The 17,239-nt window shown below is 39.5% G+C and overlaps 1 protein-coding gene across 12 annotated transcripts in view; it reads right to left on the bottom strand.

The window, feature by feature from the left end:
* GRIP1 (glutamate receptor interacting protein 1) overlaps positions 1–17,239 on the bottom strand; it is a 447,093-nt gene that overhangs the window by 45,205 nt on the left and 384,649 nt on the right. For 8 of the 12 annotated variants that reach the window (XM_066591593.1, XM_066591600.1, XM_066591592.1 and 5 more), the window contains 3 exons: positions 4,761–4,908; positions 3,728–3,897; positions 1,292–1,450 (listed from right to left, as the gene is read on the bottom strand). In XM_066591593.1, the coding sequence (XP_066447690.1) occupies positions 1,292–1,450; positions 3,728–3,897; positions 4,761–4,908 (477 nt within the window). The remainder of the gene's footprint in view (positions 1–1,291; positions 1,451–3,727; positions 3,898–4,760; positions 4,909–17,239) is intronic. The other 4 variants (XM_066591598.1, XM_066591596.1, XM_066591597.1 and 1 more) reach the window with 1 other exon arrangement.

Genomic DNA, 17,239 nt, shown 5'->3' on the forward strand with positions numbered 1-17,239 from the left:
GCGGCACCTCTCAAACTCTGTTAACTGGGTGAAATCTCTTTGATTGCATCCTAGAGGTGTCTAGTGGTAACAAGCTCTATGCAAGTGAAAAAAGAGGTCTACTACACACGAGTTTAATTTTTTTTTGACAAAGAGTGTACGTACAAGACTCCTGTTGCCTACTTATAATTAAGAAAAAACAACCATCTCCTAACAGTGACAGACATGGGTAAAAGGAAAAAAAAGCACAAAACACAAGATTTTAGATTTTCCTTTCCAGATTACGAGGCTCCATACTCAATGTACTAATATAACAACAGTGAGAAGCTGTGTTCCACTATGTACACTTGCCATCACTTATTCTTTTATTAATTTGTATCAATCATTGCTTATTTTTGTTGCCCATTCCCTTTTCACAATCTTTTTATGTTATTACCAAGTGTTACCTTTCCTGCCATGGAGTGAATGGAAACTCATCAGAATCCCAACATTAAGAATGCTAGTGCTACCTATTGAACATCCTAAGGGCTTATATACACATCTGTGTACTTTATCCATGTGCAGTCCGTTTTTGCAACAGGCTGCATATAGAAAGTACACGGACCCATTGACTTCAATGGGCTGTTTCAAAGAAGAGATCTTACACTCGCAGCCCATGTAAACAAACAACAAATCACAGCATGTCCTATTTTTGTCCATATCATAGACAGCAGTAGGACATGTAGCAACCACTACCCGCAGGGCCCTGGCAGCACACATACGTGTGTCCATTTGCAGTCTGATGCCAGTTGCATCCGAGAATCTTGGGCACAACTGGCATATGCAACTACAAATAAGCCCTTATCTGCGAGTACCAATTTTAGCAATGTGTATTTATTTTTTGTCCATCAATGTGTGTGCATATCTGTATCTATACGCATGTACATGTGTGCATGTTCAAGTAAGTCTGTGTGCATCTGAACACTCCTGCTCCGCTTTCAAGATTAAAAAGAGCCCAAATATTTGCTATGGTGCAACAAAACTACCTGCTATCCTATGTTGTGCAGGTCTGTACTAATATGTAACAGTTTCATATCTTCACCGTGGGTAATAAATTACCCAGTAATAGATCTATCATTGCTCTTCGGTAAACGATTGTATCATGCCATCAATATTAACGTCAACCCAGGGGGCTACACCGAAACCAGCATACCAATGTCATGTCTACTATTAGTATGGAAGGTGGGAAATAATAGCAATGCTGTAATGCCTGAAATGAGAAAGCATGAAAAAGAAAGGAAAAAAAGGCAGAAAGTAAAAGGTGGCTCATTACGAAGGAGTTTTTGAGGAGTGGGTTTCTGGCATTTCATGGCTGGCGTCCTGCAATGGTCAGGGTGGTAGGTGTTATAATGTTGGTTGGAGTGGAGGCGGCGGTGGCTGTTGGTTGAGCTGTCCCATGGAAGTTGCTTTTCGCTGCTCCTTTGAACCTTTACTGCCCGCATGAAGGGATGACAGGAAATCAGAAAGAAAAAGAACCAGAAAAGAGGGAAAGGTAACTGAGTTTCAATGAATAAAAGAGGACGTGAGAGCAGTTAGCAAGGAAATTGAAAGCAACATGACCTAGATGCTGACATTGAGGCATTTAATGGACTTCTAAAGGGCAATTACAGATACATTAATAATCTATCAGTCTTCCATTTCCTTTCAATGGTTACAACATTTCACACATTTCTTTATATTAGAAGCAGACCTACAAAGTCATCTAACAAGTCCTACACATCAGGAACAACAATTATACGGCTATCACATTCTATGCACATTGCTGGCATCTAGGGCATAATCAGGGCATCACCACATTATTAATAGACTCATTCTCCACGATTTAGATTGCACAAATGCTACATGATGTTATCACCTTTATGACATATTTCACTTGCACCTTCAGAACACTGTTATTTAATAGTCTGGGGTTTTTAGCCCCCGGAATAATATATCAGTGGGATGTGCTGTGCATACATTTACAATCTGTGCATCATGGCAGTTCTAAAATACTTAAAACTTATTTTCCGTTTTATAACTCCTATGTAAAGTGCAGATAAATGGATTTATTAATCTAAGCCGTAAAATCTTTTCAAAGAGAAAATTGAAAACTAATGCTAAGCTACTATAGAATGAGTCTTGGATGTTAAAATAATTTGTTTTCATATGCAGTGTCTTTATATATGGCAGAAAAGCATTTTGCTGCTCAGCTTGAAGGCTTTGAATCCCAGCAGGTCAAAAGATGATAACAGCTTGTAGGAAAGTAGTGAATAAACAATCAAGACTAAAATATTATAGAGATTACAAGCCCCATGTCTTCTAGTAATAGTAAGTTACAGCAAAGACCGATGTGGAAAAACTTTTGACATAATACACAAATTTATGTGATGCCCGGGAGGCCAGCCAAGTAAGCCACCGCATTTTATCTTTACTTTACACCCCCTCTCTGTGTGACCAGACTGTCGTAGAGACCTGACACACCGGGGAGAGGCTGTCACTACAGACATCAAGGGTCAATATCTAGGAGGTGCAGTTAGGAGTGATTTTATAAAAATGGACACAAAACTAGCTATATATACACTAGTGATTTTTGAGGGCCAAAAAGTGAACAACTCTTAATTAACAGTTAGTCGGGCTTGGTTGCCATTTTGAATGAAAACTGAAATTGAAAAAGGCAGATCAATCTTGGCCTTGCTATAGGAACTAAGCAGAAGCAGACAATGTTGACGAGACCACAAAAGAGGACGCAACGAGTAGGGACATGCTCACTGGAACCACCCTGTCGTTTGTCACGAACACTTTCCAATTATAACACGGAAAACATGTAACATCAAATGGACTTCAGACAACCTTACACACTCAGCCTTTGGTCAACATCTGCCACAAATACACACCGAAAGTTGAGAGCAAATGCTCTAAATTAGCCTTTTTTGGCCATCTAAAGTCATTAGTATATGAAAAACCTAAAGCAAATCCTACTGTCAGGGTCAATCTTCATAAACTGTCAGGGGCTGAGGATTTGCACTTACCCCATATAATTTTTCTCTGTGAAACTGTGGTAAGAACAATACTGGTAAGTGGTGGTATAAAATGGCCTTCAGAGACCATGCTGAAGCCTAATGGTAGATGTCAGCAGAGTCTCCTTTATACAGTGGTGACATTATTCCCCATTGCCTGCTCAACCATTCTAGTATGCAAGTCCTTGGTTAAGTATATAAAGTTAGTATTTTTTCTGCATGGAACCATGTTGTACATGTTAGAGGGCAACTAAAATGGCATTGTAGTCCAGCATACTGGAATTTTGCTTTTAGGACCCCCTGCCGACGGCTGTATTTTGGGCCATGTGCCAAAGCAGGTCCCTTAGCATGAGCACAGCATACAGACAGGTGTTTGTGTGCTATGCCATGTATTTTGTGCCTGATTTTCACAGGCCAAACATGGACACAGCCTTGTGAATATGACCTAAGGGCTTTTACATGCAACTGTGGGACACACATCATGGATTTCTTCAGCTATCATGTTGAATGATGCCTAGGACTATAACTTCACAATGTGACAGCAATGATGTTATTGCTTGAATTACCATAATAAAAGGTATGCATCAACAATAATTGCACAGTAGCATTCCGCAGTAGGTGTCTCTTTGCAGGCATCAGTCAACAGTGACAAAAAGATACATAACATATATTGGACACATGATAACAGGTCACAAAATACTTGATCATCTTACCGTGATCAGGCCCCTTTAGTGCTAACCGGGTCTGATGGTAGGGAAGAATCTCTAGTTTCACATTTTCAGAGGTGCTAGCTAGGAGCTGCGTGGCTTCTGCTAATGTGCAATATTCCATACTTGTTCCATCCACGGACAAGATGTGGTCCCCAATATGAAGTGCACCACACCTGAATACAAAATACCAAAGAAATAGACTTCTCCATAACGTGTTCATCCAAAATACATAAGAATGTTACATTCCTTTTGATTCTGAAACAAAGGTATAGTAAGCTCACCATTCCACTTCCTTTCTATTCGCACACCTATACTAGGATGAATAGAAGACCAGTTTGCAACAGAAGAAAAGTGTGGAAAAGGAATACCAGTATCAGGATGTAACAGAAAATAAAAGGTTTTATTTCAGCAAACTTATAGGGTCCATAGTAGAAAACAATGCAGCTTGGCATTAACGTTTCAGACAAAGTCATATATCATACCGTAAAGCTATAGCGGTAGGCTATGATTAAAGCTGTTATCCCAAGATTGAAAGCAACAAGAGTGCAAGCATTCTGCAATCTTACGAAGTCCCAAAGAGATGACTCAACCGCCACTCTATTTAGAACTCTGTTCTTGTGATCAGTGGGGTTTCCAGTGGTGGGACCCTATCAATCAGACAGTTATCCTCATTATTGTGGATAGAGGATAACTTTAGATCTTGAGATAACCCCTTAAGGGCTTCGTCTGAAATACGTATGCCAAGCTGAATGGGATTCTACTTTGGATCTTTGCATTTTCCTGCAAATAGGTGATTTTTTTGCAACATCCTAAAGCTGGAATTCATTTTCTGCTATTATTTTTATCCTTAGTATGAACTTTTAAGACAAACACTAATTACAGCTTATGGTGACATCTTTTCAGATGTTTTCTGCAACTGCATTAAAAGCACAAATGTAAAATGTCAGTCATAAATTTCTGCTAATTTACTTATTATTCAAGGGAGTTCATGGTGAAGAGGAAAGAAACAGCCGAAACTCTTTTTGTGAGCTCTTACCTGTCAGCTATACTTGCAGATTTGATTTTGTCAATAACAATGACCTGTTTGCTGCAGTACATCGAGGTAGTTAGTGCTACTCCAAGGTTGGAGCCTGGAGTTTTGGCAACTTCAACTAAAAGTGGACCGGATGCTGTAGACACCGAATCTGTATATAAGAGGGAAACAAAGCCAAAGCATTACTTCCTAAACAACGTATTACCTGGTCTTCAATTTAGTATTATTATTTTAATATAGCTGAACTAACGCTTTTCACTTAATTTGGTCTCTCTTCAGTAGTCATTTATACTTTAAAGGGGTTGAACCATAATTACAAGTTATCCCCTATCTACAGAATAAGAGATATCTTGAAGATTGATGAGGGTCTCACCACTGAGACTTCCACCAATCCAGAGAACATGGATCCTATGTAGAGATGAGCGAACGTACTCGGTTCGGGTGTTTTTGGACCCGAGCACCGCTTTTTCCGAGTAACTGACTACTCGGACAAAAAGATTCGGGGGGTGTCTGGGGTGCGCGGGGGGTTGCAGAGGGGAGTGAGGGGGAGGGGAGAGAGAGCTCCCCCCTGTTCCCCACTGCTACCCCCCGCTCCACCACGCCGCCCCCCGAATCTTTTCGTCCGAGTAAAGCGGTGCTTGGGTCCAAAAACACCCGAACCGAGTACATTCGCTTATCTCTAGTCCTATGTTGTTACGTTTTTGCCTCTTACCTACAGTGACATCACACTGAATGGAGCGCTGGCCAAACATGCGCTGTTGGCGCTCCATTCATTTCAATGGAGCTGGAGCTCCATTAAGTATGACATCACTGCAGGGTCACAGTGTGACCCCCATTCTCAGGATCAGTGGGGGGGGGTCTCAATAGATAGGGGATAATTTGCAATTTTAGTAAAACCCTTTTAATAAATTTGAACTGTGATGAAGTGACCCCAAGTTCACACAGGACAGTTTAATGTAGTTTTTGACATTTCTCTTATAGTTTTTGGCCAACAACAAGACGCATCACAAGCTGCCCTGTGTGAACCTAACCCGCTGCAACTCAATAGAACTCATCCATGTCCTATACAAAGCAATTACATTTTCGGTCAAATATCCAGCCATTAACCATCAAATCACAAACACAGACACTAGGACATTTTAAATTGCTACTCTGTAGCTAAAAAGAAACAGTGCTTTCCCCTAGCCCCTAGAGTTGAGTACATCTAAAAATGTAATGAGGAGAAAAATATACAATTAGTACTGCCATTATAAATATGGTACAACACATGTTCCTTTTAAAATGAGATTACACTAAACTATTATGACAGATGAACAATTTGCTTAATTTCTACGGGCACACGCTACCAAACATAAACCTAAAAATATACCATAAAATAATATTAGTTTGCAGGCAACAGATTGTAGACGGTGGGAATAAAGGTTAGTAAGTACAGGAACAACGGACGTAAAACGCAATGTAAAGCTCTGGTTTGGAACAACTGTTAGTTTGTATTAGGGAATGAAATAGTTTATTTTTATTAAAATCCTTGTCTTTACAAGTTGGGACAAACCAGAACAAAATGGCTTATATTGAAGCAATGTCAAAATAAACCCTTCAAAGTAGTCTTCAGATCATCAAAGCATTTTAAAAAAGTTTTGACATTCAATTGTTCACAAGAGTATAACGCATTACAACTGCAGATGGAGGTCTTGGTCAAGTATTCAAAGAACATGAGGAGGATTCATGCCATTGTGAACTTTTAAAGGAAACCTATCAGCTTGAACATCAGGTCCAATCTGATAGATGCCAGACATCCTAAATTTCCAGGGGTAACATGTCTGAAATAAAACGACAATTCACACTAGGCCACAGTGCAATGTTAAGTATAGATAAGATCTGGAAAAACAAAGACATAGGCATTGCAACGAAATGCTGGACGGTCAATGCAATCATCTTCCCAATCACAACTTATAACTGTGAAGGTTGGACACTGAAATAAAACGGACCAGAGGAAAATTGATGCCTTCAAACTTTGGTGCTGGAGGAAACTCCTATGAATTCCTTGGACCACCAAGATTATGAACAAAACAGTCCTGGACTGCATCAAACCAAGGTTTTCATTGGAGGGCAAAATTATGAAACAGAGACCCTCATACTTCGGCCACATAATGCGAGCTGATTCATTAGAAACCTACAGTGGTCATCGGCAAAAAAAGACCTGGCTGCCAAAGAAAGCACTGGCTTGATACCATCAAAGCTAACACCAACATGCAAATGACTGAACTGAAAGAAGCAGTAAAAAATAGAACTGCATGGAGGGGGCTGATCCAGAAAGCATCCTAGAGTCAGCCCAACGTAAGAGATAAATAGATAGACAGACAGACAGATTCTGGTACACAACGGCCTTCAAGCGCCCCCTACAAGTATTAACAAGCGATCCAAAGATCAATGGTAGAAAAAAAACCCATCTTCGTGGGGTCAAAAATATATTTTGCACAAACCAGGCCAGAATCGTTGCAGCAGTAGTCAAACTAAAATGATAAACTAAATTAGCCATATCATGAGAAGAGATTATTAGATGGAGGAAATAAACATGCTGGGAAAGCGCCTAGACAAGCATGATTTGGACCGTGTGATTTTTCACAAAATACACCAGTGCTGCTGATTGAATGAGGGTACGCCCAAACAGTTGGTATAATAGCAGTGTAATGAATGTAATATCTGCTTATTGTACAGATACCAGGGGAAAAGAAAGGCGCTGGCCATGCAGTTGAGTTGGGTATAATTACTTTGTCTCAAATGAACAATTTCAATCAGTAGAAGAGTCTGAGCAATGCTTTTCCATGTCACATTACTGCAAACCTACTTTCAAATAAAGGCATTTAACGATCGCTTCGAAAACATGAGCATACTACTACTAACAACTACAAGCGATTGGGACTAATGTAATAAAAGTCGTGGTGGAAAAATTTATTACTGATGCAAAATGCCGACTCTCTAAAGAAGCTGATGAAACAAATCGGCCATGTACTCAAAATAAATTCACAAACCGAGAACAAAGACACAATTTGGTGGCAAAGATGATTCTTTGGAACCTTGGCAAAAGCTACAATCTGCGCAAAACAGAGAACTGGTGGGAGCAGAATTCCGAAAAAGTGGTTCAAAATGAAATCACAAAAATACTGTAGTAATTCTGTATATTAAACATATGAAGTCTTGGCCCATAATATCTTCGATTTCACCATCATTGAAAATAAAAGGATGTGGCTTGTCAACATTACTATACCGGGTGATGGCAGGGTCGATGAGCAAGAACAATAGAAAATGGCCAATATTTGCTGGCCAACATACAGCATCTCTAGCACAAAGCGGCAATTATGGTTCCAGTGGTAATCGGCACAATTGGTGCCATGGCTAAAGACCTTGACCATGATCTCGTGCTTTGGTGTTTTACATATAATAAAAATAATTATATTATAAGACACCCTAGAGACTATAGAAACCAGAAATATACATAATCTTGCATGAATTGGGTAACATAGATAAATAAAATCAGCACATATGGGCCAGTGCTCCGGAAATTCCCTTTAACCCACCCACGTGATTGCTGAATACAAACATAACCATCCATTTCATTATTGGTATTACACTAATGTACTGCATCTGGCACAGTACGTCCACTTCATATACTCTACCACTGAAGGCCATGACGCATGATATATTCCTTGCCTGACATTGAAAGCTACACTGTATTACATATTACGCACTGAAATATAGGAGAACGCAGCTACCGCACACCTCTTACAATAGCCTTCTATTAGTTAGATACTTAAGGTTGTACATATTTAGCGATAATCAGGTCACTAGACCATTAGTATTTATTAATGACATTCTACCATTAGTATTGTCTTATAACAGAGTTTATCTAGCATTTTACAGCATGTATCCCCTCAAAGCACAATAAGCAGCTTTATGAGGCAATAAATATATTCACTGGCACACAGAGCAGCTAGCACTTTACCTGCTGTAAACAGGCAGTATGCGCACATTACACATAAAAATTATGTGTTTTTAAAACTGAAAGCAAAGTGATTTAAAATATAGAAAATATATAGTTTTTCTCTTGAGCAGAAACAGCCATGTGTGGATTAATGAAGGTTAGAATCCCATGCGCAGCAATGCTCTCAATCACCGAAGGCTAGACTAGTTTCTAGTGATGCTCCCAACACTTCGCTACCGGGCTCTCTGTGTTCTAGAACGCAATCAATTCTGGAGTGAGTGGATGTAATAGTGTTTGAAATGGCATCGTACGGTTATAAAATCAGTTACTGCTTACTAAGCTTTGCTGTTAAATGTCAGCAATAAAATACCCTCCAGTTCTGTTCAATTTAAATGGGACAACTCTTGTCCCAAATGTGTGCTGATAGCTACTGGACTATGTCATTGAAGATGTTGGGGCTTTAGAATGTACATGGTCTTACAATATGGAAAAGTGAAGGGAACGCAAACATTAAATCTTTTGTTAAATCCATAGTCAAAATTTGTTTGTGCACAAAATGAAATTACTTGAAGAGCATAAAACTGATCCAATATTAAGGGCCATATAGTCGAATTGGTAAAGGAAAGATTATGTATGTATTGGTAGATATAATGTCAAAGAACCTTTCACGAGAAGCAGTTATGCTCTAAATGTAGGCAATGTAACATAACACATTTATATTATATATCAGTGTTATGTTACATTGTTACAGATAGATAGATATGAGATAGATAGATAGATAGATGTGAGATAGATAGGAGATAGATAGATGTGAGATAGATAGGGAGATAGATAGATCGATAGATAGATGTGAGATAGATAGGGAGATAGATAGATAGATAGATAGATAGATGTGAGATAGATAGGGAGATAGATAGATAGATAGATGTGAGATAGATAGATAGATAGATAGATGTGAGATAGATAGATAGATAGATAGATAGATAGATAGATAGATAGATAGATAGATAGATAGATAGATAGATAGATAGATAGATGTGAGATAGATAGGGAGATAGATAGGGAGATAGATATGTGACAGATAGATATGAGATAGATAATAAATAGATATGAAATAGATATGAGATAGATAGATAATAAATAAATATGAAATAGATGAAATAGATATGAGATAGATAGATGTGAGATAGATAGGGAGATATGAGATAGATAGATAATAAATAGATATGAGATAGATAGATAATAAATAAATAGATATGAGATAGATAGATAATAAATAAATAGATATGAGATAGATAATAAATAAATAGATATGAGATAGATAATAAATAGATATGAGATAGATAATAAATAGATATGAGATAGATAATAAATAGATATGAGATAGATAGATATATTATCTGTCTATTTATCTAATATATTTTTGTGGTTAAGGAGTACATGATTGAAATATCTACAGAAGACCCCGAACAGTGTTATAAGTAAAACACTATGACTTATAGTAGTCCTTTGTTTGGTGCCTAATTATTTCAAAACTAATATACAAACTATGTCAAGTGCAAAGGCTGAAGTGGCTTTTTAATCTCTGAATCATGTAATTCACTAGGCATAACACACTATAGGTTCTTTCTGCTTGTTGCCCATCCTCTAGAATAGATCAACGAAGATGTCTTTATGGTGTAGGCTGATTAGCCTGATTGCTTTGAACTTCTGGTCTGGTCTAAAATGAAGGATTTTCTTCATGCACTGGACTGACTGTGCTCAGGGGTGACGTTTTACGGGCCTCATTTGGATCTGAGCATTCATAAATTTGGCAAGTGTGTCCACAAACTGTGCAGAATGGCCAAACTTCAGATCCTGTAACCATTGGTCTTTTTAATTTTTTTGCTCAACTTACAAAAGCCTTTCAATGTTCTAAAATACAGAGCAACATGTTTAAAGCAACTTTGGCTTCTCTCACACTGGATTTTGTCTCTGCTCTGTGTTTCCGCCTAGGGGTTTCATCTCAAATGCCAAAAACAGCATCCAGATGGAACTCTGGATGAAACCATAGGCTTTCATTAGCCAAATGGAGACCACTCTGGTGTCCCTTCGAACAGATTTCTGTCCCTTTCCAACATTTGTGCCAGACAGAAGAGCATAGCTACTGTAGCGTTATGCATCTTATCTTCTGAAGAAGAGCCCCATGCAGCTGCAATCCTAGTTATTGGAAGCATTAATGGAATAGTTTTAAAGGTTGCAGTATATTATATTGAGTTGATACCACATTATCTTCTGGATTCATAGCTGTAATAATTGGAATCAGTTACTAAACTAAGTGCTGTATAAGTTAACTGAGGGCTCCATCGCATAGGATTACTTTGTATTCATAATATTCAAGGATGCTGTTATATCTGTTTTAAGCCTTATGCTATCCGTAATCATATTTGTACAAGTGTATGACAGAAAGAAATGTTATGAAGGCATATTCAAGGAGTTGAAAAGACACAGCAGTACAATTTCTATGACAGAAAACGATTAGCTGATTGCACCAAGACGAAGCATGGATATAAAAATGAATCACATATTAATTATTCATGCACATGGACTTGTTTAGTCATTAAAATCTTTACACCATGACTCAAGCACTTACACGCTGAGTTGATTTATTGGATGCTTAATTGCTTGCGATACACTAATCTTTTAATTTATTAACATCTTCATTACCAAGGAAACCAGTGAAGCAGAACTACAGGTAGCGCATCGCACGGACGTTGCAAAGTAACGGTTAATGCATTATGGGAACATCACAGACACGCTGAATGTAGTAAAGCAGATTGGTTTTTCCATTAGTCTACAGTAACGTATGCAGTTCCTTGTGTTCCTAACTAATATTTTTTCTCTTTAGATTCATTTTCTCTCAGTGTTCTTCTAGTCAATGAAGAATGACAAAGGACTTAGTTCTAAAAGGAAAAACATCAGGTTCCAGGTAAATGTCCAGTTGTTTGGTAAACACCAAAGTATGGGTTTAAAGGAGGCTTGTCATGTAAGTACTTCCCTTTCCAAAATATGAGCATCTAGCAATGTAGTCTGAGAACTTTAGCGCTAAGTGTGTAGTATGGGCGGGTCTAGAGTCTGATGGCCGGGAGGTGAGCACAGCCTCTTAATTTTTTCCCCAAAAGTTCATTGGTTTCAAACAAAAGTTCCAAGAGTGAGTAAGTGTGATAGTTTCAATCTATGCTTATTGTTGAGAAGGGGATAACATATGTGGAGTGCGATTTTCCAGTTTCCCAATCAGCACTTTGTCCGTTTAGTGTGTACAACTACACCTAATAAGTGGTAAGTGTTATTGGTTTATTAGGAGGCCCCAGGATATCAAAAGCCACTAAATTTGGACGCAGTAAAATGATCCGCTCACATAAAGCGGAGATACAGTCTTTATAAAGCAAGTTAAATCTAAAATGCATAATCTGAAAGTACCTTCATAGCACAATCCATAAATACAACCCATGTAACTGTTCATGCAAATTCTCATAGTCCATAAGGTAAATGGTCAGAAGTTCATTAGGAAATCCCTTCACAGAAAGGAGGTATGGGGACAGATTAACAACAATGCTTAAAATGTCCAACTATGCTAATCTCTATATCAACTTCTGTGGAGGGAAGAAGTGACCAAACAGAGTTGGCCAACCCCAGATGGAAACCAAGAAAATGACAAAAGACAAGCTATTTTGCCATTTCTAGTAAAAACAAGAAATGTATTTGTATTAGTCTCTATATTTGTCCTTTTAGGACATTTATACTTATATACATGGTTGTTATCCAATGTGGCCTACATGGGCCTAAGAAAAATGTGAATGAGTGATACCCCACCCAAGGGCGTAACTATAGGGGATGCAGAGGATGTGGTTGCACTCGGGCCCAGGAGCCTTAAAGGACCCATAAGGCCTCTCTTTTTCGATAACCTCTCTAGTGAACAGTTCCAGAATGTGAGACTCAGAGTTGTTTTTAATTTGTGGCAGGGATTCCACTTTGGGAGCAGAAAGATGGAATGCCTGCGGTCGAAAGGTTCCATCTATGGATGGAACTGAACAGCGCCGGGCGGACCCCATTGACTATAATGGGGTCTGCTCACTTTCCACCCAGCTTATGGATGGCAGAGAAAGCACTGCATGCAACGTTTTTTCTTGGTATTTTTCAGCCGGATCTGCGATGGAACCTCCGACCGGAGATCCCAACGCAGATGTGAAACCGGCCTCACATGTAGTATGCTTTCCAACAAAAAGTGCTGGAACTAGAACACATGCAAAATAGTTCAAATATAAATGTATGACTATTGCACTGAACTACATCTCTGTAGTAGAGATACCTAGAGACAATTATATTATAAAAGGAAAAAAGAAAGAAAATGAATAGTAAAAGGCAAAACAAAAGAAATCTATACATTTTCCAACCCTTTATTTATCCTACGGAGTACTAAAAAAGTTCACCATAAAGATTCAAGGCATCTTAAATTTAGGTTTGAAATCGCCTTCCTTCTTCATTAGTTCTACTGGGTTATTTTTAGTACACTGAGGTCCCCATTATGTTTAAAAAAAACAAAGTCTGGAGACACTGTTATCATTGCAGAGTAATATCAGACTGGTGTGCGTTTAGGATTTCTTTTAAACAGAGCCGTTCTCCCTACGAAGGATGAATTATAGGAACATTTAAGAATGCTATTAACATTTTCACTCATGCAATTCAAATAACCTTATATCTTAAGGGAGGCTCACATCATGAGACACAAGAAATATGCACTACAACGCAGAATCCCAGAAAAAAACACACTGGCACAAGCACTGATAAGTAGAGCTTCACTAAAGTACACCTGTAACAAGTTGTATAAACAGTCCCTTGCTGCTGCACGTTGTGTAAAATGACCAACACAATGTTATATCAAACTACTAAGGACCATTCGACCGTGAGTATGTATGTTTGTGTGTGAGTGCTTCTCATGCTCTGCCCATGGTGACGTCATCACAGGTTCTGCAACATATATAAAACACAGAACCTGACCAACAGAAGAACAACAAAGTTAGGGCTCTTGGAAGGGGAGGACAAAAATAACAAAATGAGAATACAACTAAGCCGTTATTATCTCAGACACAACTCAGCAGTCCTGACAGAAGACACTGACCTACTGCCACCACAGAGATCCGGTGGGCAGAAGGACCTGCGATTATGTCATTGCTGTGGGAGGTGCCATTCTGCAGTTTGGTAAGAGAGATCCGGTGGGCTGAAGGACCTATGGTGACATCACTGATGTGGGAGGAGCCATTGTGCAGTTTGGTAGAAAGTAATGTATACCGGATAAGCCAACAGCAGCCACCAGGACCTGTGATGACGTCAACGTCATGTGATCACCTGCGTGCGTGGAGTCTGGGATCACCAGGGTCTGATCACTGCATCCAGCAATCTGCTGAGCTGGTGATGTCTGGAAATCAGCATGGATGTACCACAGCTGTGTGTGTGTGAATCAGGATGGATGTACTAGAGCTGTGTGTATCATGTGTGGGGATCATAATGGATGTACCGTGTAGCACAGCTGTGTGGCACATTGCGCCACCAGAAACACTGGTACTATAATTTCCTAATAATTACTAGTAGATATATAAAGAAGACTTTCCCTATACACCGACACAACATGCAACAGCAAGGGACTGTTTATACAACTTTTTACATGTTTTTAATCTACATTTAGTGAATTTATTAAACATACAGTAAGACATGTTCACTTCCATGTTTGTGTCCTTAATATAAATAAAATCTTTTTTCTCTTTAGGGCAGGCTCACACACGCGTAATTTCATTGTGTATTACGTGCATAAAATACACGATGAATAAAAGTACATAGATTTTCATTGATCAGCTCTGTTTCCCCTGCAGTAGCCAGACTTGGTATTGCAGGCCAAGTTCTCATTCACTTCAATGCAAGCTGGATCTGCAATCCCAAGTTTTGCCACTGCAGTGGGAATGGAGCTGTCTGCTTCCTGCAGTAATGACCTTAGTGCACAAGCACACAGGCCCAGAGAACAGCTGATTTGGCCAGGAAACCCTGCCAATGGAACCCCGTTGATCTACCATTGATTACCTATCCTGGATAGGTACTAGTGACGCCCTTATAATAGGATACTAATTAAAAAGTATTTCTAAATGTTATCTTAATGGTACCACATAATTATGAGAAAACTAAAGCAGCTTTTTATTGCTGAGAAACCAGAAAAGTTCTCGAGATTTCTTTGGCCCGTTTTGGCAGGAGTCATATTTAATGTGCCATCCTATAACTACCACTACTCATTTATTCAAATCCATGTGTTGTATGCAGAATCAATCAGGGTATTCTTCACATATCAAACCAGATGTAATGATTGTGGCTTTGTAATGAACCGTTGGGGCCGTCTCACACGAGTGTGGGCATAAAACGTTGCACGTATAATGCAGCATTTTACCTCTGTGTGAGCCGGTGGTGAGCAGGCGTATCGCTCTGCATTAGAGATGAGCGAGTATACTCGCTAAAGGCAATTGCTCGAGCGAGCATTGCCCTTAGCGAGTACCTGTCCGCTCGAGACCAAAGGTTCAGGTGCCGGCGGCGGGCAGGGAGCTGCGGGGGAGAGTGGGGCGGAACGGAGGGGAGATCTCTCTCTCCCTCTCCCCCCCCCCCCCCCCCCGCTGACTGCTGCTGACTGCCGCTACTCACCGCTCCCCTGCGCCGGCACCCGAACCTTTGGTCTCGAGCAGGCAGGTACTCGCTTAAGGCAATGCTTGCTCGAGCAATTGCCTTTAGCGAGTATACTCGCTCATCTCTACTCTGCATCATTTCATCGTGTATTACGGCACATAATATGCGGTGAATGGAGTCAATGAAAGTACATCGACTCCACTCACCACATATTATGCGCCGTAATACATGATGAAATGACACTCGTGTGAGCCTGCCCTTAGGCTCAGCTCATATTTGTCTTCAGAGCTTCTCTTTGCATTTCAGTCATCCTCTTTAGTATTTCTGCTGGCAAAAACAGCACAATCTATGCAGAGCCCTAACTTGACCCCATTTAACGTCCATGAGGTCCTTCAAGATTCACCGGGATTTTTGAAAAAAATTATCTTTTTCCATCTCCGATGGCTCCATTATGAAAGTTAGACATGATGATAATCTTAATAGAGCCTTATTGCATAAAATGCTGCAGTATGTCCGGTTATGAACTCTACAGTATGGTGTAAGCTTTTGTCATGTGCATAGCCTGCATGAGAGGGAGTACGTTTGCTTTCCCATAGAGACGCGTGGCGTGCCGTCCTGTCCAATTCTTTGCTACAACTATCATTGTGCCGATGAGATAGGACATCACCTTCCATTTGTTGAACTTTCATTATGATGCTTGTAGGAAGACCCATTACATAGCGTCTGCCTGAAGCGATAAGATTTATGGCAGGAAGGCACAAGAAAGCTAATCTGTCCGTGATTTATACTGATTGAAGTGCGATACAGAACGTCTCAACTAACCTTCAGGGAAACAAACAGAGAGTGGACCACTGAACAAGACAACTCAGGGATAAGCAGAAGTGAAATAGATTTATGATGAGCACCTGAACGTATTCTCCGCTGACCACCCAGACACATCAACCTGATTTATTAACTTTGAAGACAAAATATAAAGACCACATTTTCCCTTGGAAACGGCCAAGCATCATTTTACTGTCGTGGAGGTTAGAGAGACGGCCCTCACATCTCTTTTCATCATTTGTTCCATTAGAATCTCCCAATGTATGGCCAGTCAAGAAATGAATTCAGTAACAGATGCCATGGGGATAGGTATGGACTAGTAACATTACCATTGATCGGATAATGGAAAAGCTATGTTTCAGTTATCTAAAGAAAATAGTTGACAGAAATATGTCAATATGTATGGAATTTAATCGTCCTTCAAAGGCAATTCCATATTGATCTGGATATACACATGAAAAAAGATGACTACAGAAATGATGGTTTTTGAAATAGCTAAACATGGACGCATTTTACGTATTTGTATCTACCAGCCCATTGTAAATCCCAGATTTTGAGTCTGTGGCCCATATTGCCCCTACCATTGTAAACGTAACCTCAGAATGGATGCAAATTTCTGTGATTACCAGTTTGTTTGTTCTTTCACTATGTGAATACTCTAAGGGCTCACTCTCACAGGCGTGTTGCGTATTTCGGTAGCATAAATGCGCAGCGTATTTACGTGACCGAACTATGCATATTCCCTGTGTGTTGCTTTTTTTGTGCAAGTACTTAGGCTCGCTAAAACAAGTGCAAGAATGGTCCATCGATTCCATGTGCAAATATGCAGTGAATATGCATGTATCAAGCGTATTCGCTACGTATTTGTGCATTCCCATTGATTTCAATGAACTATTTTGATGCGTAATATGCACCAATTTTTTTTTTGCATGCAAAAGAAAAATGCAGGTCCGAATGGGCGAATGGAAATGAATGCGGT

Source organism: Eleutherodactylus coqui, chromosome 2, assembly GCF_035609145.1.
Source record: "Eleutherodactylus coqui strain aEleCoq1 chromosome 2, aEleCoq1.hap1, whole genome shotgun sequence".
Classification (NCBI taxonomy): Eukaryota; Metazoa; Chordata; class Amphibia; order Anura; family Eleutherodactylidae; genus Eleutherodactylus; species Eleutherodactylus coqui.